The 26,334-nt window shown below is 35.1% G+C and overlaps 1 protein-coding gene across 5 annotated transcripts in view; it reads right to left on the bottom strand.

Moving 5' to 3' along the window:
- PDS5B (PDS5 cohesin associated factor B) overlaps positions 1 to 26,334 on the bottom strand; it is a 195,244-nt gene that overhangs the window by 121,247 nt on the left and 47,663 nt on the right. For all 5 annotated transcript variants that reach the window (XM_030308934.2, XM_030308936.2, XM_030308939.2 and 2 more), the window contains exons 2-4: positions 6,111 to 6,237; positions 2,758 to 2,961; positions 24 to 110 (exon numbers count right to left, since the gene is read on the bottom strand). In XM_030308934.2, the coding sequence (XP_030164794.1) occupies positions 24 to 110; positions 2,758 to 2,961; positions 6,111 to 6,218 (399 nt within the window). In that variant the 5' untranslated portion in view covers positions 6,219 to 6,237. The remainder of the gene's footprint in view (positions 1 to 23; positions 111 to 2,757; positions 2,962 to 6,110; positions 6,238 to 26,334) is intronic.

The raw sequence follows: 26,334 nt of genomic DNA, 5'->3' as shown, positions 1-26,334 counted from the left end.
TCATCTCAAGATATATTGCTTACCTCAAGTAAGTAAAAATACCTATTAAATTGTGGGCTCTTTGTATCCTCTAGCCCCTTCAACTGCCTTGTTATAAACATAAATATATCCTTCAAAAAAAGAGACAAAGTATTGTTTAGATTATGAATGCTAAGGAAAAATATTCACTAAACTCCTAAAGCTAATTCAGCACTCATGTATATCTACCATAATAAAGAACCAGGGGGATAAACTGTATTTAGCTGGAACTTCTTAGAAAAATCTTACCATATGGAAACACTAAACATCTTATTGCCCTTCACAGGAAAACAGTAAATAATTTACCATGCTCTTAGATAAAGAAAAACCTCCATCTTAAAGTTAAAAAACTAGACCCAAAAACTAGTAAACCAAAATTTATCCTATTATGAGTATAACAAAGGTGGCAGTGACAGAGAGCTAATTAGGTTTGCTGGAACAGCACTATATAGATAATTATACAGCAAAAACACAGCTTGGGAAACTTAAAATTCCAAAATAAATCACCAAGTGAAAATATACTAGGTCACAGAAACTTAGAAATTTTAAAAAGACCTGTGGAAGTTAACTTATAAAGCTTTCCTACCTAATCATTGTAATTACTTGTTTTTCCCCACCATTTCTTGATCTATCCCCATCTCCTGGCTTTTGATTTTTTTACTATGTCTTCCTTTTGTACCTGGATAGAGATAGGTTCAATGTCATTTTAAGGCAATTTTTATGGAGATAAGCCTTTTAAGATCGTAGAAAAGGGTAAAATTAAAAAAGCTAATTCTGCAAAGGAAGCATGCTAATCAATCAATACTAAGAAAAAAAATATTTCTCTTCTAAATAAAATGATAAGAATATTTTTAAAGGAGAAGAAAGATACAGGTAACTGACTAGCTTTTCAAAAAAAAATACTATGAAAAGTACAACCTGCAAAATGGTTACTTTGATAGCAATACTGTACAAAATACATCCTCTGTGAATAAACCCTCCTAGTGTGATTAAGAGAAAACTAAGTGCCACATTGACTACCTGGAGATAGAAAGAAAACAATCATTTATAACCTCTACAACAATCACTGACCTATTACACATGAAGCCAGATGTATAAAAAGGGTTTTCTGATGACAACAATAAATTGACAGTGGAAATACGAGGATCAATGTGTCAGTTTTCTATTGCTGCTACCACAAAGAAAAATACAAACTTTATGCTAATCAATAGTGAAAACTACTCCATAAATATTTAGAGAACATCCTTGAAATGATTAAATTTTAAGTACTACCTCAACAAAAGAAAAAAAAAAAGAGGCATTTAAAATAAGACCAAAAAATATGAACAGAAAATATAAGATACTTTAAATTTTTCAGGGATGGAATAATCCAAAACGATGCTAATTTAGTCTCAGCTCCTCAATATTCTTCCTATAAATTGTCCTGTTATAAATAGAACAGATGTGTAATATTCTTTTGGGAGGACTTTTCACTACCCAAAAGCTCTAGTATAGGTTACTGATGATGCAAACTGAGAAATCCACAAGACGCAGAAGAAACCTGTGGCAGTACTCTTAAATTAGACCTTCCTCTTCATCAGAATGCCAACAAGACACTAGTAAGGAAGAGCCCACATCCCATCTCCAAATCAGAGGTTTATAATTACAAAATAAAATATATACCTGGGTACACAAGTCCACAGATCAGCTCATGTTATCTACTTAAACCTCTGACCATTCTCAAATTTCACAATTCAATTCCACCTTTAAGTGACAAATACTGCCCCTATCCTGAGATTCTTTACCAAATTAAAACATTAAACAACTACAACCAAAGCAGGTTGGGCATTCCATGCTAGAATTTTGGCAGACTTGATGAAATGAGCAAGTTCCTCACTCCAATAATCAAGAAGCAACTCCATGAAATTAGGGGCTGTGTCATGACTCTTTTTCACCACTGTAAACCCAGTTCCTGACACATAATTAAAACATCAATACTTGTTAAATGAAATAAACCTAAACTGTCCATCATTTTATCCACACTGGGTATTAATAATCTTATGGATTCATTCTCTAACCCACAGTTTCCACAATTATCTTTTATCATTACTGGTTTTTCTCATTTTCTAACCTGCTTTATTCAATATCTTTTTGCACAGCTCTAGTTATTTCACACTTTCTAGCAGCTAGACTAATCATGCTAGTCTCCTTTTTTCTTTCCTCTTTTAAAGATTCTCCATTCATATGGCTTTACTTACTACTACTTTAAACAGGTACTAGGAGTCGTTCCTAACTTTTCATTAAAATTTTGTTCACTGTATTGTCTTCCAAACAATTCACATCACAATCACACCTTCCTTTAAATGAATGATTCATATGGTATACATTCAGGCTTATATTAAATACCATGTTTTAAATAATGAATATGGTCTTCAGTATGGATGTTCAAAAGGGAAAAGTGTCCCCCTCCAAGTGTTGCTGAAACAGAGCTAATGATAACATACTATAAAAAGTATAGAGTACACTGTACTAATCTACTTCTTATCCTAAGGATCAAAATTCTTTAATAAAAGTAAGTACTAAATGGGGTATGTGGGGGGGGGGGGGGGTCTTTAAAAAGTAAAGTTGTTTAATAAAAGACTGCTGCAGGTAATGTCGAAAAATCCAAAGAAATTATCCAAAAACCTTAACTCCCATTTTAGTTAGAAAGATAAATAGAAGCACCAGTTACTATTTTAAGTTCTTTAAGTCAGTACTTGCCTTTAGTTTATCAGGGGATGTGTAAGGAGCTTCAGGAGCATAAATCCTGAAAATATCGGCAAGGCAGCAGGCTACCAATAAGCGAACATCTTTATCAGGATGCTTGAGGAAAAAATCTGAAGCAAGATGTAAAGCTAGGTTTAAATAAAGCTCCTTTTCTTCTTCAGAGTCCTGGTCCATATCCATGAAAGTTTTCACAACCATCTGTACAAAAATAAAATAATGAAATAATGAAATCTTTCATGCAAAAATACAGTCATTTGAAATAACATCCAAATTAATTGCAAAGATTAACTTCCAAATAATTAATATAAAGTACTTTCATTTTTCCTCTGAGAGAGAACAGATCCTTCTAAAACTACAGAAAAATAACTTTTCTTTTAAAAGACTAAAATACTTTCCATTTACCCATCATACCTGCTTGCCAAATAAGTTTAAAACTAGCCTTACATTTAACAGAAGACCATTTGGGAAGAGAAAGAAAAAAAAATAGTTACAAACAGAGAGGGAAGCAAACCATAAGAGAATCTTAAATAGAGAAAACAGGGTTGATGGGGATGGCGGGGGGGGGGGGCGCGGACGGGGAAAATGGGTGATGGGCATTAAGGAGGGCATTTGTTGGAATGAGCACTGGGTGTTGTATATAAGTGATGAAAAACAGGAATCTACTCCCGAAGCCAAGAGCACACTGTATATACTGTATGTTAGCTAACTTGACAATAAATTATATAGATATTTAAAAAAACCCAAACAACTAGCCTTACATGGCATTTCTGGTCTTTTACAACTGGACTAAAAGGAGTATGTCCTTCTTAAAAACTGTGCCCCTTTTTTATATATAATATAACTAATCCTTATATTATACTTCTTAGGAAAAGAAACAATTTATTTTTTCCATCTGAGCCATAAACCATTCCAGATATACAGATTTATATATTCAGCTAAAAAAGAATATATAAATATATTTAAGAAAGGATGATGAAGATGAATTCCTAAACACTAAAAAGCTACCATGAAGTGACTACCACAGCATCCAACAAAATATTTCTTGTGCCACTGTAAAAGAGAATATGACATGGATAGTTACTAGCAGAACTCACTGACATGTATGGAGTGAGCAGAAATAACCTATAGGAAATGGTTCCTTTTTCAAAAACATTTACATAAAGGAAGCAGGACAGAAATAAAAATGGTGAGAATTGGTACCATTTGAGTTCTGTAAAAAGCTTTCTCTAATTTCAGTACCAGTTGTCGCAATGAACCCTCCATCTGTACTATTCTTACTTCAAATGAGACTTTAAATCGCCTAACTTGACAGGAGCACACATTTAAATACAATTCTAATGGAAAGGTAACCACCTGGCATCCACTAGGTGGTGCTGCGAATACTAATCAACAAGTAGGGCTGCCACCAAGTATCAATAGCTATGAGTTGGTCCTTAAAAAACACAAGGATTTCTACTCTGCCAGAGAGCTAGACTTCTGAGTAATAAATCATCTAATGTGTTGCTAGGGAACAGTGTTCCTCAGAGGGCAGACCCTCAGTTCTATTATGCCAGACACCAGAAACAACAGTAGACTAATCCTGCTAGTGGGGCACTACAGTTAGCTTAAGGGCACGAGGTCCAGAGTTACTTCCTAACTTATTAATTTTATTGATGTAATAAGATGTATGCTTTGACGGCCTACGCATATTATGAAAAGAGGCAAAGAAAAAAAAAAGAGAGACCCACATGCAGGAAACCATTACTTTCTCTAGAATCTCTTCACCAAAGAGGAAGAGTTTCAGTATACTTTGAATAAAATGTTATAGGAAACTCTAGAAAAATTGTTGTAATTCACAAAACTTATCCCCATAATTGTACATTTCAAAAATTACCATCAGCCCACATTAAATCCTTTTTACAATTCTCTAAGAGGGTTGCTAAAAATATGGGTAAGTATAAGTATAAATTAGGAAACAAAAATGAAGGAAAAGTATATTAACGAGATTTCTGGGCATAGATGTCAACAAAATAATGAAAACATATTACAAACACTAAATGTGAACACTGTGGTAATCATTCCACCTAGATTAACAAAGTTTACTCAAGGGCTAGATAATGAGAATCCCTCAAAATTGTCTACAACTCAAATGGTGTTATAAAACTCAGTAACTCACATTTAAGTTGTCTATTAAAGATGTCTGAGAAAATAACATCTCTACGAGACACTAAATGTTAATCAGCCTTTAAGTATAATTTCTGCATTTAATAATACTTTCTTAGCAAACAATAGAGAAGTTTACCTATCACTGCTGAAATATAATCTGAGGAAATAAATGAATACTCGCTTCTCTAAAAAATCAATAAATGAAGAGAATGCAGATACACAGAAAATGGAACATGTCATATACAAAGGGCTTGTAGCTTCACTATTTTTAACAAAACATACACAAGTTCCTAACTAGATATAACACACACAAATTGGTATTTTTAACGTGCTCAAAGATGTCTTTTCCTTTGAATAATAAACTTCCGATATTTTTTGACATTCTAATACTTTATGCATAAAGGTACAATACTAAGACTTTATAGGAAATTTACGAGCATTAGGAATAAACCATGCAGCAATACCCATAAAACAGTACTTTGCTTTAAGGTTCCTAGGCCTTCAATGATTGATTAAGGTAGGTTTTCCAGTCTTAAAATACTGGATAAATAATAATAATGTATCAAGCAACATAAACGTCTAGGTAGATATAACCTAGAAGGGAAAAAATGCTGAAAAATAAAAACATGTCCACTAACTGATGAATTAGCTTAACATTCTCTTTGGCCATTCTGCTCCTTTAACCATTTTATAATCACAGGGACTATCACTGCCCTGAAGCAAAAGTAAAATATTGTTCAAACACGTATAAAGAGACTCTAGCCATACAATGACTGCCTCATCTATGGAAGCTCACCATCAATCTTGATTCATTGCTGCATGTCAGAAGCAGGGAGAGAAGCTAAAAGTAAAGCACTTTAACCTCTCAAAATAACTTACAAGAAAGTAAAACACAGCCTGAGTGCTCAGTACAAAGACTGTAAACTTCCTTTCTTAGAGTAAAATAGTTGTTTTCTAAAATAAATGAGATATAGAACAAAGGAGAACTCTCTACAGACAACAAAGAATATAAAGAGTACTACAGATTGATTCTTTATGCTCAAGTATAGGAGGCCCTAGAAAGCCATTTTTAGCTTTCATTTGCTTTCTTAGCTTTCATTTGTTTTTCAGATGCCCTAATAAAATACAGCTCTATGTGATTTCCACAGGTTAACAGCCCACCCTAAACAGATGCCCCCAAAATGTAACACAATTATACTCACCTTTAACCGTCTCACCATTTCCTCTTTAGATATTTTATCTGAGATTTCTTTGACACCAGGAGGATAAGTAATTTTCCCATCATTGGTCCTTGTCTTTGAATGAGCCATGATGGAAATATTTTTACCCCTAAAATAAGAAAACTATTAGATGCAAACCAAAAAATAAGTGTAAACAAAATTAATAATAAACATAAGTTACCTATCTTCCCACCAAGTAATTTATTATAACTACTTCCTAATTTACAGTAGGTCACCTCTCTAATTAACGAAAAACATTTTATTAAACATTTCCCCAATTTTTTTCAATTGTATGTTAATTTCCATTTCCACTACTGGCAAGCTAAGTTATTTGCACTAACCCTCCAACTACAAAAATTATAAATAATAAGGGGAAAAAAACCAAAATAAGCATGTTTTTTAAAGCATCACAAATTACTTGGCCAAAATAAAACCAAATACAAGACCTGAGAATAGTAAATGGAGCACTGGAACATTATATCCATTTAGGCTCTAAGGCCATTTGCCAACCCTGACAAATCTAGAGTTCAGTTTTGGTGGTCTTATGAGGCAAGAGGGACAGAAGTAAATCTCAACCTGTCAAAGTAGAATATCAAAGAGACCTTCCTGACATCAATGCAGAATACTACCCCATCTCCAAAAGAAATCACAAAGATAAGCCAGAAATCAACATGTGCCCATGCCCCCATCACCAGGGGACAGCAGAGAAAGCTGCCTTGGTACTAAGCAAGGCAACATAGATACAAGTGAGGTACAGCTAATTAGTTTTTGCCATGGGCCTGGACGTTTGCTGAGGTTCATATTACCTGAGTTGTCCAGAGAACCTCAACATATGAACTCAGTGACCCCTGAGTGGTAGTACCTCCAAGCACCTAATTAAGTAAAATTCTGCACCTCAAACAATCCCGACTATGATGTTTCCAGGGGTCAAAATGAGCACTATCAAGTCAAAAATAATCAAGAACCTGAAGAAACATGACACTATGAGAGAAGGAATCAGCAGAAATACCAAACACCAAGACAGGACACACAAAGACTTCAGATGTTACAATTATTGAACAAATTATTAAACAAATTGCAAAACTATATCATTAAAAAAATAACAAGGAATAAATAATTATACAGAGCAAACCAGAAAAGTAGAATTTCTAAAAATAAAAAATGCAAAAACTGAAATTAAAAACTCAATGGACATACTTATTAGCAGATTAGAAAAAGCTATCAGAATTAGTCAACTAGAAGAGAGGTCAAAAGAATATACAGAAGGCAGAAAAGTTTAACATGATTCACGGGAGTATCAAAAGAAAACATGAAAGAGACCTCTGTCTGAGGAAAACAGCATAAAATATCAATCCATAAATTCAAGAATGCAAACAGAATTAAATTCAAAATACTAAGAATTCTACAGAACAAAACCTTAAAGCCATCATATTACCTTGAAAGGAACAGTATTTAAACTAGTAAGCGGCTTCTCAGTAGCAACAATATAATCCAGAAGACAGCAAAATGCCATCCTCAATGCGGGAAAAGACTATAATTGCAAAGCTAAAGCTTACATCCAAGGAATATAATTTTCAAGAATAGATTGGAATAAGGACAAATTAGCCAAAGAAAAACTGAAAGCTATAAGTAAACATATAATATTTAGAATATTGTTTAGCATATACTATGTGCCCCCCCCCCCCGCCCACCGACACAAGCTTACATTTCTGAAGGAGTTCAAAATCAAGGAAACAATCTATGATAAGTCAAGATACTGAGCATCTTTGGTAGGAAACGTAACTAAAAGAGGGGTAAAGAGGCTATACTGGGTACAGGTAATGTTCTACTTCTTTATCTGGATGGTGGTTATAGAACTGTTTTCACTTTGTGTAAAGTCACAGAGCTAGACAATATTAGACAACATAATTTTTTACTTTCCTCAGTTATATTCTACTTCAACAAAAAATAAAAATCTCCAAACATTAAAAAATTCGTAAGTATACTTCCTAATAATGAATGAATCAAAAGAAAACAAGTATATGATCAATAAAGTAAAAACTCAGAAGACTATCATAAATTTTTGACATATCAGCATGTGAAAATTCAAATATGAAGAAAATCTATACCTTACCAAAAATGACTCAAGAAAAAAAAATACCTTTAATAAACTTAATCAACAATCAATAAATATTCCTATAAGGAAAAAACTCCAGGTCTACATAGCTTTACTAGTGAGTTCTATCAAATAATTGAGGAAGAAATAATTTCAATGCCACATAAATAATTCCAAAGACTCAAAACACAAGGGAATCTTTTCCAACTAATCTTATACAACTAACTAGCACAACATATCAAAACCCAATGAGAAAAATCAAGAAAAATCACATACCATTCTTGCTCATAAACAAAGATGCAAAATTCCTAAATAAAATATTAGGAAACCAAATGTAGCAACGTTATTAAAACTTGGGTTTATCCCAGGAATGCAAGGTTAGATTCCTCATATTAACAGATTAAAAAGAGAAAAACAAGGGGTGCCTGGATGACCCAGTGGGTTAAGCATCCAACTCTTAGTTTCAGCTCAGGTCATGATCTCATGGTTCATGAGCTCTAGCTCCACATTCCCAGTGGGGAGCATGCTTGGGATTCTCTCTCTCTGCCCCTCTCCTGCTGGCATGTGCTCTCTCAAAACAAATAAACTGAGACAAAAAAAGAAAAATGGTGTGATAATCTCAATAAATAAAGAAAAAAAAAAGTTTGAACACTTCAACAAAAGTTTGAAAACTAAGACAAAAAAGAGAAAAAGCTTAACAAACTAAAAACTGGATGAAAGTTTCCTTTATCTGAGAAAGGTCGGGTGTTACAAATACTATACACCATAAATCATGTTTATTGATGGCCCATTAATCATGATCCACTGAAAGATTTTTACTTAGGATCAAAACATACACAAGCATACCTCCATCATCACTTCTACTTGACCCAGTAACAAAGATGGTAGTCAACAAAGTAAGAAATGAAGAATATAAAGATAAAAAAAGAAGGAACAAAACAGCTACCGTCTGCAGATTATATGATTATGTACATAGAAACTCCAAAAGGACTTACAGATAAAACCTCAGAATTAAGAAGATTGAGTTTAGTGGGGCACCTGGGTGGCTCCCAGTTGGTTAAGTGTCCAACTCTTGGTTTTGGCTCACGGTTTGTGGGATCGAGCCCCATGCTGCAACAGCAGCATGGAGTCTGCTTGGGATTCTCTCCCTCTCCCCCCTGTCTCTGCCCCTCCCCCACTTGCACTGTCTTTGTCTCTCTCAAAACAAACTAAAAAAAAAAAGAGAGAGAGAGAGAAGATTGAGTTTAGCAAGGGTATAGAGTAGAAAACTCAATATGTAAACATCAAATGCCTATAGCTAACACAATACATAACAGTAAAAGACTGAATAATTCCTCTGAAGATCAGAAACAGAACAAATACGTCTGCTCTTACCACTCTTATTCAAGATTATACCGGAAGCCCTAGCCAGACACACTAAGGCAAGATAAAGGATATAGAAGCCACACAGATTAAATAGAAGCCACATTTCCAGATGGCATGGTTGTTACATAGAAGATTCTAAAAGAATCTACAAAAATAAAAAATAAAAAACTCATTCATCAAGGTTGCAGAATATAAAGCTCAATATACAAAATCAACTGTATTTCTATATACTAGCAAGGAACAGATGGAAACCTTAGTTAAAAGCACAATACTATTTTCAATCACTCCTACTATAAATGAAATACTTCAGTATAAACCTAATAAAACATATACAAGATTGGTATGCTGAAAATTATAAAATACTAATGAAAGAAACCACAGAAAATTTAAATAAATGGAAGACATACCATGTTCATGGATGGGAAAACTCACCATAGTAAAGATGTCAAATTTCCCTCAAACTGATCTACAGGTTTGGAGATTCTAACAAAATCCCAGCAAGACTTTTTGTAGACAGAAACAAGCCTATTCCAAAATGTATATAGAAAGGCAAAGGAACTAAAATTGATGAAACAATTTTAGAAAACAATGAAGTAGAAGGTAATCATTCTACACAACTTTAAAACTTTTTATATAGTACAATAAACAATACAGTGTGATGTGGGTAAAAGGGACAGACCTATAGATCAATAGAAAAAAACAGACAACCTGAAAGAGATCTGCACAAGTATGCCCAATTGGTGTGTGTGCGTGTGTGTGTGTTGTTGTTGTTTTTACAAAGGTGGTAAAGCAACTGAATGAAGCGATAATAGTCTTTTCCACATATAGTGCTGGAGCAATGGATAAACACAGACTCAGGAAAAAAAAAAAAAAAGGAAAAGAAAAAAAAAGAAAAAGAAAAAAAGAAAACCTTGACCTAAGTGTCTCATATCTTATACAAAATTAATTTAAAATACACCAAAGATTTAAATAGAAAATGTAAACAAAAATTTTTAAAAGAAAACATGGAAGATATCTTCACTATTGAGACTAGAAGGTTTTAAGAAATGACACTACAAGATCCATAAAATGAAAAAGTGACAAACTGGATTTCAAAAATTAAAAACTTTTGCTCTGTGAAAAAACTGTTAAGAGAAAAGTTAAGCTATATATTGGAGAAAATATTTGCAAATACATATATGACAGAGCACATGTATCTAGCCTATATAAACAAGTCTTAAAAAGATACTATAAAAAAATAATCCATTACAAAATGGGCAAAAGACATGAACAGACATTTGAAGAGGAAATGCAAATGGCAAATCAGCACATGAAAAAATGTTCACCTCATTAATCATTAGGGAAATGCAAATTAAAAACAAAATAAGGAAAAAAATCCATTATATACTATTAGAATGGCTAAAATAGAAAATAGCAACAACATCAAATGTAGGCAAGGATGCAAAGAAATTGAATCTAGACACTGCTGGCAGAAATGTGAAATAGTACAAACATAGCTGAAAATAATCTAGCAGTTTCTCATAAAACTGAACGGGCACTTTATCATACAAACCAGCAATTTCACTCTTGGGTATTTTTCCCACAGAAATGAAAGCTTGTGTTCATGCAAACCTGTACAAGAATATTTATAGCAGCTTATTCATACACCCCAAAACCGGAGGCAATCGAAAGCTCCTCAAGGAATGATCCGTTAAACTGACAGATCCATAAAACGCACTACTAAAAAACTTACTTACTGACACATGCAATAATCTATGGTCATTAGACTTACTGCAATATCAAAAGGTTACATGCTATATGGTTTCATTAATTTAACATTCTCAAAATGACAACTATAGGCATGGAGAACAGATTAGTGGTTGCCAGGGTACACAGATACGACTGAGTGGTAGCATGAGAGAATTCTTTCATAATTCTGTATCTTGATTGTGATGGTAATGACAAGAATCTATACACAGGATCAAAGTACACAGGACTACATACACTCAGAGAGAGAGAGAGAAAATATTGTGCAGAAACTTGAGAAAACAGAGTAAGATCAGTAATTTAATTAACAATATTATACAAATGTCAATTTCCTAATTTGATATTGTACTACAGCTACATCAGATGTCACAACCAGCAAAAGATAACTGAAGGGTTCATAGGATTCTATGTTCATTTTTTACAACTTTATGCCTATAATTATTTCAAAATAAGAAGGCTTAAGAGCAAACCAATCAATTGTATTCATATGGACAGCAACTAAAAAGTTTAAAAATGCAATTTACATAGAAAAGCATAAAATACCTGCAGTAAATCTAACAAAAGATGTGCTTTTAGAGAAAATCTTAAAGCTTCACTGACAGAAATGAAAGAAAACCTAAATAAATGAAGATATATCATGGGCTGGGTTGGAAGTCTCAAATACTGTAAAGACAGCAAATCTTCCCTGTGATTATGGAATCAATACAATCCAATCAAATTCAAGTTTTGATTTTAAAAGAACTATAGCAAATTTATCTTAAAATTTATATGTAAATGCAAAAGGCCAAAAATAGCAAGATACTTAAAGAAGAAAACACTCTAAATGGATTTGTTCTATCAGATATTAAAGCCCATTATAAAGGTAATTTAAATGATGTAGCATTAGGGCAGGAGGGAAAAAAAAATCAATGGAAAAGACAGCCTAGAATCAGAGCTATGTGAAATTAATATACGTGAAAATTAATATATGAAACGCACAACAGTAAGAAAAGATCAGAGAGGACAAGATAAAAAGTTACGAATATTGCCTAATATTTCAACAACATTAAATATTCCAATCCATGAACACTGGATGTTTTTCCATTTATTTGTGTCTTACTTCTTTGATCAACGTATTGCAGTTTTTGGTACACAAGTGTTTTGCCTCCTTGATAAAGTTTGTTCTCAAGGCATTTTTTTCCTTTTGATACTACTGTGAAGGAATTCTTTTGTTCATCTCCCACAGTTCACTGTTAGTATATAAAAATGTAACTGATTTTTGCATGTTGATTTGGTATCCTGCAACTTAACAGAATTTATTAGCTCTAAAAGGTTTTTTTGCAGGATCTTTAAGGTTTTCACATCATCTATAAACAGGTAATTTTACTTCTTCCTTTCTGATTTGGATTCCTTTTATTTCTTGCTTTTACTTCATTGTCTAACTGCTCTGACTAGGACTTCCAGTACCATGTTGAACAGAAGTGGCAAGACTGGGCATCTTTGTCTTGTTACTGATCTTAGAAGAAAGCTATTTTTCACCATTGAGAAATGCAAATCAATAAGGAGGAATCACTTCACTTCTGTTAGGATGGCCATTATAAAAAAAAAAAAAAAGAAGAAGAAGAAAAAGAAGAAAAAGAAAAAAAAAGCTAACAAGTGTTGACAAAACGTGAAAGATAAAGAACTCTTGTACATTGTTGATGTGAATATACAATGATGCAGCCAGTAGGGAAAACAGTAGGGAGGTTCCTCAAAAAATTAAAAATAGAACTACCATACAATCCAGAAATCCTGATCCTGGCTATATATCCAAAAAACAATGGAAATCAATATCTCTTAAGATGTATCTGCATACCCATATTCACTGCAATATTATTCACAATAGCCAAGATGTGGAAAGAACCCAAATCCTCATCAATAGATGAATGGATAAAGAAAAAGTGGTATATACTTAAAATAGAACAGTATTCAGGCTTAAAAAAGAAGAAAATCCTACCATTTGCAACAACATGGATGGACCTGGAAGACATTATGCTGAGTGAAATATGTTAGTGATAGAAGGGCAAATACTGCAGGACTCCATTTATAGAAGTATCTAAAATAGTCAAACTTATAGAAGCAGGAAATAGAATAGTGGCTGCCAGGAGATGAGAGGAGGAGAAAATGGGGAGTTATTCAATGAGTATAAAGTTACAGTTATACAAGACGGTTAAATTCTAGAGATGTTCTATACAACATGGCACCTATAGCTAAGTCAGTATTTAGGACTAACTTAAGAATTTAAGAGTAGGGGTGCCTGGCCACCTAAAGGTGGCTCACTGGGTTAAGCGTCTGACTTCGGTTCGGGTCATGACCTCATAGTTCATGGGCTGGAGCCCCACAGCGAGCTCTGTGCTGACAGTGCAGAGCCTGGAGCCTGCTTTCCATTTTCTCTCTCTCAATCTGCCCCTCCCCCACTCATGCTCATGTGTGCTACCTCTCTTGCTCTCTCAAAAGTAAACATTACAAAATATTTTTAAAAAGAATTTGTTAAGAGTATAGATTTCATGTGAAGTGTGTTCTTACCAAAAAAAAGCACAGGGGCACAAGGAAACTTTTAGAAGTAATAGCTATTTTATTAGAAGTGATAGCTGTGTAGTAATGGTATCATAGGTGTTGTATATAATATATATGCAGTGTTTTCTCTATCAGTTATAGAGCAATAAATCTGTTTTAAAAAAAGAAAAGATTTTCAGGTACCCTTTGGGAAATAAAATGCTTTGCCCCATCTGCTGGGTCGAGGGTGAGGGCAGGGGAGAAGAGGAGGAGGAAGAGATAGAAGAGGAATAGGAGGAGGAGAAAGAAGAAGAAAAAGAAGAGGAGGGAAAATGGTCAGTGGGCAGTTAGATTTCCAGAGAGATGTCTGAGCTAGGGACAGATGTGGGGATCCTCAGTGATAGTTAAAACCAGGGGCACAGATGACAGATTCAGGAAGTCTTATAAAGTAAGAAGAGATAAGAGAAGGCACATCTTTAAGAAATAGGGAGAGGAAAAAGAACTTACAAAGGAATGTGAGAATGACCAAAGAAGTATGGAGAAGATGTGGAAGGAAGCTGTACCAGAAAGTAGGAGGTATACCATGTTTCAAGACAAGGAGTGGCCAACAGTACTAGATGCTACAGAGAGCTCAAGATGAAAAAACTCAACAGAAACCATTGAGGGATTAACTGAAAACGGGCATGAGGGATCTTATCGATGAAAATGTTCTAAAATTGGATTATGGTGATGATTGCATTTTTCAGTAAATTGCCTAAAAAAAAAATTATTGAACTGTACACTTGAAAGGCATAAAATTTATTAATTTTACAATATATAAATTATAGCTCAATAAAGTTGTTTGAAATTTTAATAATTCATTCAAGTTCTGAGATACTTTAATACCTACATAGAAAAAAATAACATCGGGGTGCCTGGGTGGCTCAGTGGGTTAAGCATCCAACTTCAGCTCAGGTCATGATCACATGGTTCGTGGATTCGAGCCCTGTGTCAGGCTCTGTGCTGACAGCTTGGAGCCTGGAGCCTGCTTCAGATTGTGTCTCCCTCTCTCTTTCTGCCCCTCCCCTACTTGCACTCTGTCCCTCTCTCAAAAATACATAAACAAGGTAGGAGGATGGGGGGAAGGAGGGGGGAGGAAGAGGGAGGAGGAGGAGGGAGGAGGAGGAGGAGGGAGGAGGAGGGAGAAGGAAGAAGGAAAAGGAAAAAAATAACATCATACCTATACCTCACAGCTTACACAAAATGAATTCCAGGTAGATTAGTGAGAAGAACCAAGGTCATAGCTGTGTTCCTTCAACCAAAGAAGATAGATATTTAGCAAAGGCCCAGGACAAATCATTTCAGAGGATAGTAAATAAATGTGACAGGATTCCCAGTTTTCCACAGAAGCTGGAATACAAAAAAGTCTCTGCCTTGCCTCGACACAAGTAAAAGCTAATGCTCATTATTCTTAACAATAGATATACAATTGTGACCACACCCTGCAACTAAGTAATACAGATATGGTGCCTTTGTAGAATAAAGTCATCTACATGGTCAAAAATTGGCCTTGGTAAAATTTGTCAAGTGCCTGTTATTTGCAGAACTCTTTAGCAGTGACCATCGGGCAAAATGAGTAAGACAGATCTCAAAATCTACCAAAAAAACCAAACATCTCCTTAAATATTTAAATCACAGTAAATTCTATAATTATTCTAACAGAAATAACAAGCTTGGAAAATATAAGATCAAAAGAAAGCCCATTTCTACAGGTGAATGGGGGTGAAGTGGTAATGATGTATAGAACAAAAGGACAGAGAGAACAGTTTAGAATGTGTTACCAATCTAGAGAAGAAAGTTCAGAATTTAACTTAAGATCTAGAATTGTGACTGAAGGAAAAGGTGAAAGGAAGTAAAGGGAGCTAAGGAAGAAAAGATAAGAGCCAATAAAGAGGCAGGTTTACTCAGTTTGCACTTCAGTTTTATAAACAATAGAACTGGAAGCAGAGATTTGAAGTATCTCTGTGAATATATACAAGCTGTTTCTTCAGAATGACATATTTACTGGCCCTTGTCTACTAAGCAAATGATGTACCTTAATTAAGTCTATGTTTAAACTTTCACTGACTTCTCCAACCAGAGCAAGACTCCTCCCCCTATAGCTAGGAAAACTTTGAACATATCATAATTGGCATTATCACATCATATTTAGTGAACTTATTCTATGTCTCTTACTAGGCCATAAGCCCTATAAGCGAAGGATAGTATATCATTTTATGCTAGCATCTATTAGAGAACCTAGCACAAAGCAGGTACTCTGGAAATCCTTGCTGAATGAATGACCAGAACTGTTCTAATAAATGATGGCTACAACAGGCAATACAGACCAGAAAGGAGAAATCAAATACAGTAAAACCAGTTAAAAAACTGCTACAACATTCCAGATAAGAAGTAAGGAAGAAATGGGGAAACAAGAACTGATTCAAAGACTTATGGATGATATTAAAAGAAAGTAAAAAAAAAAAAAAAGTAAAGAGAAGTAGATGATTACAAGATTCAAAGCCTTTGTTCCTTGAAAGTCAATTACTTATTTACTGAGAATTTACTTGGTGCAATATACTACACCATATACAAGGAATGCAATGACAAGCAAATATATAAAATCTCTGCTCTCACCATAATGGAGATAGGGAAAAAACATACAGAGGTCAAGTCTTGGTGAAAAAATTTTGGTCTAAAAGGTAACTAAAGATATAGATCTGAAGTTTTAAAGAAAATCAAAGCCAGAAAATATTTTGGTCATAAAGCTCATGCTTTATGGGTTTACAAGATTAAGAAAAACATGTAGGATGAGCTGAGACACCAAGACTCAACCCTGAGGAAATATCTATATTGATATGGGGAGGGGGATAGGAAGAAAAACAGAAGGGTCAGAAAAGGTAGAAAAAAAAAAAATGTTTTAACCTAGAAAAAAATGCTTGAAGATGAAGGGGTGGCATACAGTGCTAATTATTTCAGAAACACATGTTGCTGAAACATACAAAATGGCCTTAGTAAATACTCCCTTGGACCTGGTAAGGTGATCTTTAAGGAAAAAGTTACCCGAAATAACAGAAATAACTATTAAACTGCAACCTAAGAGAAAAAAAAAAAAAGCGTAAATGAGAAAGAGGGAAAGGGAGCAATGCTGAAGAAAGAAAGGGTATGGGAAATAAATAGGATCTTCAATTTTTATCAGAAATGAATAAGAGATATTGATATACAGCTGCTCCTCTGAGGTTTAACAGACTTAAATTATCTGACATAATATATTTCAACTTTGTGGACTTTCAATTATTCACATGTAAGGCAGAGTGGATACATTGAAAATAAGAAAATAATAACCGTACTTAAAAAATAATTTATATAGGGGCACCTGGGTGGCTCAGTCAGTTAAGCGTCCGACTTCGGCTCAGGTCATGATCTCACTGTGAGTTCGAGCCCCATGTCGGGCTCTGTGTTGACAGCTCAGAGCCTGGAGCCTGCTTCGGATTCTGCGTCTCCCTCTCTCTCTGTTCTTTTTTTTTTTTTTTTTTTTTTTTTTTTAATTTTTTTTTTTTTTTCAACATTTATTTTTGGGACAGAGAGAGACAGAGCATGAACGGGGGAGGGGCAGAGAGAGAGGGAGACACAGAATCGGAAACAGGCTCCAGGCTCTGAGCCATCAGCCCAGAGCCCGACGCGGGGCTCGAACTCACGGACCGCGAGATCGTGACCTGGCTGAAGTCGGACGCTTAACCGACTGCGCCACCCAGGCACCCCGTCCCTCTCTCTCTGTTCTATCCCCACTCATACCGTCTCTCTCTGCGTCTCAAAAAATAAATAAATGCTAAAAAAAAATTTTTTTAATAATAATTTACATAAAACTGACCACTATCAGAATCCATTTTATATACTAAATACACTATAGAAGAACAAATTCCCTTTTCCATTTAAAATATATATGCTTTTAATTTACCCCCAATTTATAGTAAAACTATGATATAGAATTTTCCTGCTTTTAAAGGGTAATGTGAAACAAATAATTTCAGAAAGCAGTTAATTTCATTGTATGCAGTGTAATGCATGTTGTTACAAATATTTACATTTTTATATCCAATATGAACAAATAAAACACAATAAAATATTCTAATACTAAAGACCTGATACAACCTTTGAGTAAGTTCATCTAAAATGTTAATTAAGGGAAACATCTGTATTTTTAATCTGATCTTTTTTCATGTTTATTCATTTTTGAGAGCATGTGCACACACACAGGGCAGAAAGCTAGAGGGAGACAGAGGATCCGAAGCTAACTCTGGGCTTTGACAACAGAGCTGGACATGGTGCTCAAACTCATGAACCATGTGACCATGACCCAAGCTCAAGTCCGATGCTCCACCAATTGAGCCACCTAAGCACCCCCATATCAGTATTTTTAAAAATCATACTGACAGTCACTGGAAGAAAAATCAATGAAAACATTGTTCTTTATTCTGATAATATCACATATAAATAAATGTTGTTAAGATCAAATAAGACTACAGTAAAAATATTTAAGATCCTTTCAATGAATGGAAAAAAACAAAGCACTGACTGGACTGAAGAGCAAAGGTAAGAGCAATAGGAATAATCATTTTTTTAACTGATCTGAGAAGAAATAAAGACATCTGACACTGTCGTGATTTTTATTAAAAATCCAGTATGTGACAACAAATTCAGGGTCACAGAAATCAAATCAAACTGCTACTAGAATCTCTACTTGGCTGTGTTTATTAAAAACTGCTGTTCCTCCTGGGAATTTACTCCAAGTCCGAGTTGGAATTAGAAGGGAAACAAGATTTTGTGAAGACTCTGGTAACTGCAAAATGCAGTCTTCCCACAATCGGTACCTCTTATAACCAGCAGATGGTGCCCTCCATAAAGACAACCTTTCCAGTCCAGAGTGATTACAGAGAATAGAAGTTAGGCTTATTCTAAGCCAGGAACAATTAAAAAGCTAGTAAGAGTGCTTTCTAAAAGAATAAAAGACAAAATAAATCATGTTAATTTTCCCTAAGTGTATAACCTTAAGGCCACGTTTACATATTTTCCAACTATGCAAACAAAAAGCTGTTTTCCATATACAGTGTTACCACTAAGCTACTAAGCAACTTGAATTAATCTTTTTTATTCAAATTAAGTTTATTTAATAGTTATCCCTATGAGTTCTGGTGAAACAAAGCAATTTTAAATGGCTTAAAGTCCTTTTAGACAGCAAACTCATTCTGTTCATATTTTTGGTAATGTTTATTTACAAAAGATTAAACATATTTCTTGCCTACATGCTTTTTAAGGACCATCAACATTACAGAAGGGAGTAAAGTTTAACTTAACTGGTTCAAAAAGAAAAAGAGCCCTAGGCCATAGAATATCTCGACTAGCACCAGTTTTTTTTTTTTTTTTAATGTTTATTTATTTTTGAGAGACAAGCAAGCAAGCGAGAGCAAGCTCAAGTATGAGCAGGGGAGGGGCACAGAGGACCCGAAGGAGGCTCGAACTCAGGAACCATGAGATCATGACCTGAGCTGAAGTCAGATGCTTAACCAACTGGAGTCAGTGAAGCGCTCCATCAATTAGCACCAGTTTCTAACAATACATAAAGTATTCTGTTAAATCTTTTAGATTTTATTAAATGTTTATTTTGACAGAAAGAGAGAGAAGGGGAAAGAGAATGCCCATGTGTGCAAGTGGGGGGAGGGGCAGAGAGAGAAGAGACAGAATCCCAGGCAGGTTCTGTGCTGTTAGTGCAGAGCCAGACGCAGGGCTCGATCCCACGAACCATGAGATCATGACCTGAACTGAAACCAAGAGCTGGATGCTTTACCAACTGAGCCAACCAGGTGCCCCTGTAAATCTCTTTAAAGTAATACTTTTTGTATTAATAATGACAGTATCTCCCATTTACTAAATGACTGGTATTTCTCTACATCAGCTCAGTGTCCCATTCAGTGGGGAAATAAAATTGGGTATTCCTCTATGAACATCAAACCTTAAGCATACATTCTTGCACGCCCCTATTTCACTGAGAAAACAGCTCTATCAAACAGGAACCTCTTCAGGGTCCTATCACTAAATCTACTGGCCTACCTACAGCATTTATATCCATTTTCTCCTTCCTGTTATTAGAAAGTATATTAGCCTTACATCAAAAGCTAATCCCTACCCAGGTACACAAAATCCCATCCTCTACAGGTTTATCAGAGACTTTCACTTAATTAGTTGTCTCCTCTTTCCTCTGCCTCAGCATCCTCAGTGTCTACTCGATCCCTTCTCTCAGCACTCAACATACTCTGTTCTCCAGTGGAAAGAATACCGCAACACACCTGCTCAGACTACAAATACCCCTCCAACTACTACTGTCTTCTCTCTCAAATTACTTTCACAGCCAAGCCTCTCAAGAAGTATATTTTCTACCTTCACATCTTCAGTTCCCATTCACTTTTCATACTAGCAATCTTGTTTCCAACATCCCCCCCCCCATCATTAGCAATAATGCCTTTGCCATAATCATCGTAGCAGGCTTCAAAAACGGCAACGGATTTTTCCTTTTTCTGTAACTACACCCTTGCAACGTGACTTTGTTGCTCCTCCAATCAAGAGTGTTTTTCCAGCCCTTGAATCTGAAATGAACTTATGACTTGATCCACTAGGACATTTGGCAAGCTTAACAAGGGTTTCTGGCTTGGAGTTTACAGACTTGCTGCTTTTGGAACTCTACTGAACCTGTGCACAAGCCCAGAAGTCATCACACTGGAAAATGAGAGATCATATGGAAAGAGGTCCCAGTTTTTCCAGCCACGATCATCATGAACAAGCCAGCCACAGCCAAACTAGCAGGTAATGACAGAGGCATACCTGTAGATGCATGAGCAAGCCCAGGTAAGGGATCACTAAAGCTGATCCAGATGAGTAGAACTGCCCAGCTACTGCCCAGCTAAGCCAAACTCAACTTGTCAACCTGTAGAACTGGAAGCCAAATAAACGGTGGTTATTTTAAGCCGTTAACTTGTGGGGTGATTTGCTATGCAATAAAAGCTAACTAGAAGTCCTCACTGACCTCCATGCTGTCGAATCAAATGAACACTTTTCTAACCCTTATTTAATTGATCTCAGCAGTACAGACACACAGTTGATGATACCCTTCTCCTTGAAACACTCTCTTCCTTTGGTTCCTAGTCTACTCTACCTCTTCTTGATTTTCCTCCTACCTTACTGGTCACTCTTGTCTTCGTTGTCTCCTTTTCTACCCAGCCTCTAAATATTAGTAATTCATCAGAATTCAATCCTGACCCTTTTATTCACTTTTTAGTCTATATGTTTTTCTCCAGACTTTTGCCATAAGCTTTTTAAAACCTACTCCAAAGACTTTAAAATAATACATACCCTACCAACAGATCTCTTATAAAAGCTAGTTCACATATACAACCAGTTGACATTTCTACTTGGTTTATTCGCAAAGGCATCTTGAACTTAAAATCCCCCAAATTAAACAACAAGCTATCTTCCAACTTCTTCCCCTTCCAAAATAACCCACCTTCTATCTTCTCTCTGTATATGGTGCCTTAGTGTACCCAATTTGTTCCTCCCCAAAAAACTGGGAGTGACCCTTTCAACATTTAAGACCAACCAAGTCCTGTGAATGCTACTTGTAAAAGATAAATGAAATCCACCCTCATTTAGCCATCATTTCACCACAACCTAATCTAAGCCACCTCCAATTTGTTCTTCATACAGCAGCCAGAACTGATCTTCTTAGCACAGTAATCTCCTCATATCATTGCCTTAAAATTCTTAAATAGATTCCCAGTACCCTTAAAATAAGTTCCAAATATATTAATCTGACCACTTTAATCACCATACTCCTATCACACCTCTACTCCTTAAAGGCACCAAACCAAGATCTTTCTGTCTCAGTGTGTGCTATTCTTTCTGCCTCAAACCTTTTTCCTCCTGTCACCTCTTCCCCTCATGCCTGGCTAACACTGATTTTTCAAATCTTATGTGTCAATTCCTCAGGTACGCTTTCCCAAGTCTGCCCAAACTAAACTAAATCTCTACTATATGCTCTCAACACTACCCCTGTACTTTTCCTTCAAAGAATTTATCATAAGTATAGGTGTTTATCTTCTAATGTCTATATCCCCTTCTGAACTTTCATGAACTATGAGAATAAGAATATAATTTTGTTCACTGCTGTATATCTAAGTAACAGTGATAGGCAAAAAAGCGAGAGCTGAGCTCAAGAAATAATTCTTAATAATGAGATGAATTACATAATTACGCCCATTTTATAAATGAGGAAACTGAGGGTCAAAGAGATTAACTATGCTGAAGTTATCCAGCAACTAAACTGGAACTAATCCATATCTGATTCCCAAAGCCTATTCCCTTAACCTCATGGCTCCCAATTTTTGGAGCACACTTGAATCTCCTAATCTTCAGGCCCAAACACCCACACTTAAAAAAGGTTCCATGGAGCACCTGGGTGGTTCAGTCAGTTAAGCATCCAACTTTGGTTCAGGTCATGATCTCATGGTTCATGGGTTCAAGTCCCACGTTGGGCTCTGTGCTGACAGCTTGGAACCAGGAGCCTGCTTCAGATTCTGTGTCTTTCTCCTTCTCTCGGCCCCTCCCCCACTCACACTCAGTGTCTCTCTCTCTCTCTCCCTCACAAAAATAAACAAACATTAAAAAAGGTTACATGAGGATTTTTATATGCAAAGTTAAATAACAATGCAACTTAATGGCCAAAAAGTAGAGACAACCCAAACATCTATTAATTGATGAATGGATAAACAAAATGTGGTATACCCATACAAGGAAAAGCTAGTTAGGAATGAAATGGAACAAAGTACTGAAATATGATACAACATGGATGAACCTCAAAAATATTCCACAAATAAGAAAAGCAAGACACAAAAAACTATGTATTGCATAGATTACACTTACAGGAAACATCCATAAAAAGCAAATAGACGAGTTGTCATCTGGCACTGGGGTTGAGAAAGGAGTAACCACAAATGGACACCAGCAATCTTTGGAGGACAATGGTTATACACTCTAAATTTGCTAAAAATCACTGGCTTATAGACCTAAGTGTTTTCAAGGAAACACAAAACAGAACAACTCATTCTGTCAAAGATGGTAGAGAAAATCAGCAGCAGCACATCACAAAGTTGGAATTCAAGCTGTGGAAGACAGGAAGATAGCTAGGTATGGATTCTAGGATTCAAAATGGCTATGAGGCAGAGGAAACACTGAGCAATTAGAAAAAGCACAAAAATATGCTAGACCTGAAAAAAAAAAAGTACAGGTATCTGTTGTATGTGCATTTCTAGAAAAATCTCATTCTGCAAATCACACTTTTCAAAATAATGGATAAAACAGAACATTAGCAAAACAACAACAATCCAAATATCATACAAGCATAGTTAGTCTCCATTTATTTCCAGCATCGTAATCAAACTTTTCAACATTGAACATTAGAGTTCAGGTTTTCTCCTTCAAGATGTAGGCCCTTGAAGGTAGTACTGACTTCTAACAGAAATAAATTTAGCAAAATTGAAAACAGCTTTCAATTTTTTGTTAAACAGGAAGGAAACAGCCTTACAGATACTTTATCTGCACTTGAAGCTGTACTAGACTGCTTAATACAGAAAGACTTAGGGATTCTCGCTCTAATAATCTTCTGCTTGTAAAAAACAAAGGCAATTTTGCATCAGGATTTTCAGCCTTTTTTTTTTTTTTTTGCATCTATGGGTACAAAATATTATCACTTTAAAATAAACTAAAGAACATAGTTTTCTTCATAACACAATAAATCTAAACAATCTTATCAAACACCTAGATCCCATATAACTTCAAACATAATAAAACTGGTCCCACATTTTAAATTTTTTTAAACTTCTGAGACAGAATTGACATAACACATCATATTAATTTCAGGTGTACAATATAATGATTCAGTATATGTATGTATTGTGAAATGATGACTAAAATAAGTCTAGTTATTAACAAGTTACAAATTTTCTTAAGAATTAAAAATTTTTAAGTGTAAGTACAGTAACTACATAACCTTTAAGGCAAGGTTGTTAATTAAACACTGGTCATTATACTGCTGTCTTAACCTTTTTCTTCCCACTAAACCATACTTCTCTCCTGTTTTCTATTGTATTAACCATCTTTACCACAAAATTTTAAAAAATGTTTTAAGTTTTTGTTTTAAGTATCTTGTAGATGGAAGTATAATGACTAAATTGGGAGAAGGATGACTGGAAGATAAACCTGGATGTCAAGTCCACCAAGAAGTGTAATTTGATAACTTTCTCAGAAAATTTCCCTATAATGGGAAAACATACCAAAACCAACACAGTACATAAATATTTGAAGATATTCCTAAATATATAAACTTTGAAGGTATGCACAAGCGTTTTAATCTAGTCTCACTGATTAATATCACTTTTTTCAGTTATTTTCAACTGTATTAATGTCCAAAAGTTTCTTTACCTATTTAGGTATATTATATTTGCAGCTGCATCACCCTGATGAGGAAACTGCTGCTTATTCCATGAGAGAATTACAAAGATTTTTCTGTTTATGACAGATAATTGCCAACAACTACCTAATACACTTCCTGGCTAAAATCAACCCGGTTTTGTTCTTTGGCATTACTGCACAAACATGAATGCTTGTTTTTGTTTGTTTTCTTAAACAAGTTTATGGGGATATAATTCACATACCAGACAATTCACTCTTTATTTAAAGTACACAATTCAAGGGGCGCCTGGGTGGGTCAGTCAGTTGAGCATCTGACATCAGCTCAAGTCATGATCTCGCAGCTTCTGAGTTCGGGCCCCGCATTGGGCTCTGTGCTGGCGGCTCAGGGCCCGGAGCCTGCTTCGGATTTTGTATCTCCCCCTCTCTCTGCCCCGTTCCTGCTCATGCTCTGTATCTCTCTGTCTCTCAAGAGTAAATAAATGTTAAAAAAAAAAAAAAAAAAAAAATTTTTTTTTTTTTTTAAATAAAAAATAAAAAAATAAAGTACACAATTCAAGGGGTGCCTGGGTGGCTCAGCCGATTAAGCGTCCAACTTTAGCTCAGGTCATGATCTCACAATCTGTGAGTTCAAGTCCAGCGTCGGGCTCTGTGTTGACGGCTCAGGGTCTGGAGCCTGACTCAGATTCTGTGTCTCCCCTCTCTCTCTCTGCCTCTCTCCAGCTCATGCTCTTTCTCTCAAAAATAAACATACATTTAAAAAATAATAATAGAGTACACAATTCAACAGCTTTTGCTATTGGTACTTTTTATTGTGGTAAAATATATATAAAGTGAAATTTGCCATTTTTGCCATTTTTAATGTAGAATTCAGTGGCGCTGATTATACTCACAATGTTGAGCAGCCTTCACCATTATCTATTCCTGAAACTTTTCATAACCCTAAAAAGAAACTCTATAACCATTAAGTAATAACCCCCCACTCTGTCTTCTCCCCAGCCCCTAGTAACCTCTAATCTACTTTCTATCTCTATCAATTTGCCTATTCTAAGTATCTCATCTAAGTGTAACCATACAGTATTTGTCCTTTTGTGCCTGGCTTATTTCACTCAGAATTATCTCCAAGATCCATTCATGCTGTATCAACTATCATGCCCTCATTACTTTTTATGATGGAATAACATTCCATTGAACACATATGACACTTTATTCATTCATCTGTTAATGGATTGTTTCCACTTAGGTTGTTTCCACTTATAGCTATTATAAATACTACTATAAACATGGGTGTACCAATATCTCTTCAAGGCCCTGTTTTCAATTTTTTGGTATATACTTAGGATTTTACGGATTCTTTGAAGAAATGTCTATTCAAGTCCTTTGCCGATTTTGAAAGTAGGTTATTTGTCCTTTTGCTGTTGAGCTGCAGGCATCCTTTATATATTCTGGATATTAAATCCTTATCAGATATATGATTTATAAATATTTTCTCCCATTCTGTATTGTCTTTTCCCTTTCTTAATAATGACCTTTGATGCACAAGTTTTTATTTTTTATGAAGCCAAATTTATCCATTTTGTTTCTTTTACTGCTTTTGCTGATGGTATCACAGCCAAGAATTTGTTACCAAATCCAAGGGCATGAAATTTTACCACTATGTTTTCTTGGAAGAGTTTATGGGCTTTAGCTCTTTAGGGCCACTGATCCACTTTAAGCTAATTTTTATATATTGTTTGAGATATGGGTCCAACCTTCATTCTTTTGCATGTAGAAACCCAGTTCTCCCAGTGTCATCTAAAGACTACACTTCTCCTATTTATTCTTAATAAAAATGTCCTGGTGTCTCCTCTAGAAATTTTGATTCAGTAGATTTGGGAGAGACTTCATATTCCACATTGTTTTTAAATGTTTATTTATTTTTGAAGGAAAGAGAGACAGAGCGTGAGTCGGGGG

This window comes from Lynx canadensis, chromosome A1 (genome assembly GCF_007474595.2).
Source record: "Lynx canadensis isolate LIC74 chromosome A1, mLynCan4.pri.v2, whole genome shotgun sequence".
NCBI classification, from domain to species: domain Eukaryota; kingdom Metazoa; phylum Chordata; class Mammalia; order Carnivora; family Felidae; genus Lynx; species Lynx canadensis.
The sequence above is the reverse complement of the archived record's forward strand: the minus strand, read 5'-3'. Positions and strand labels throughout refer to the sequence as shown.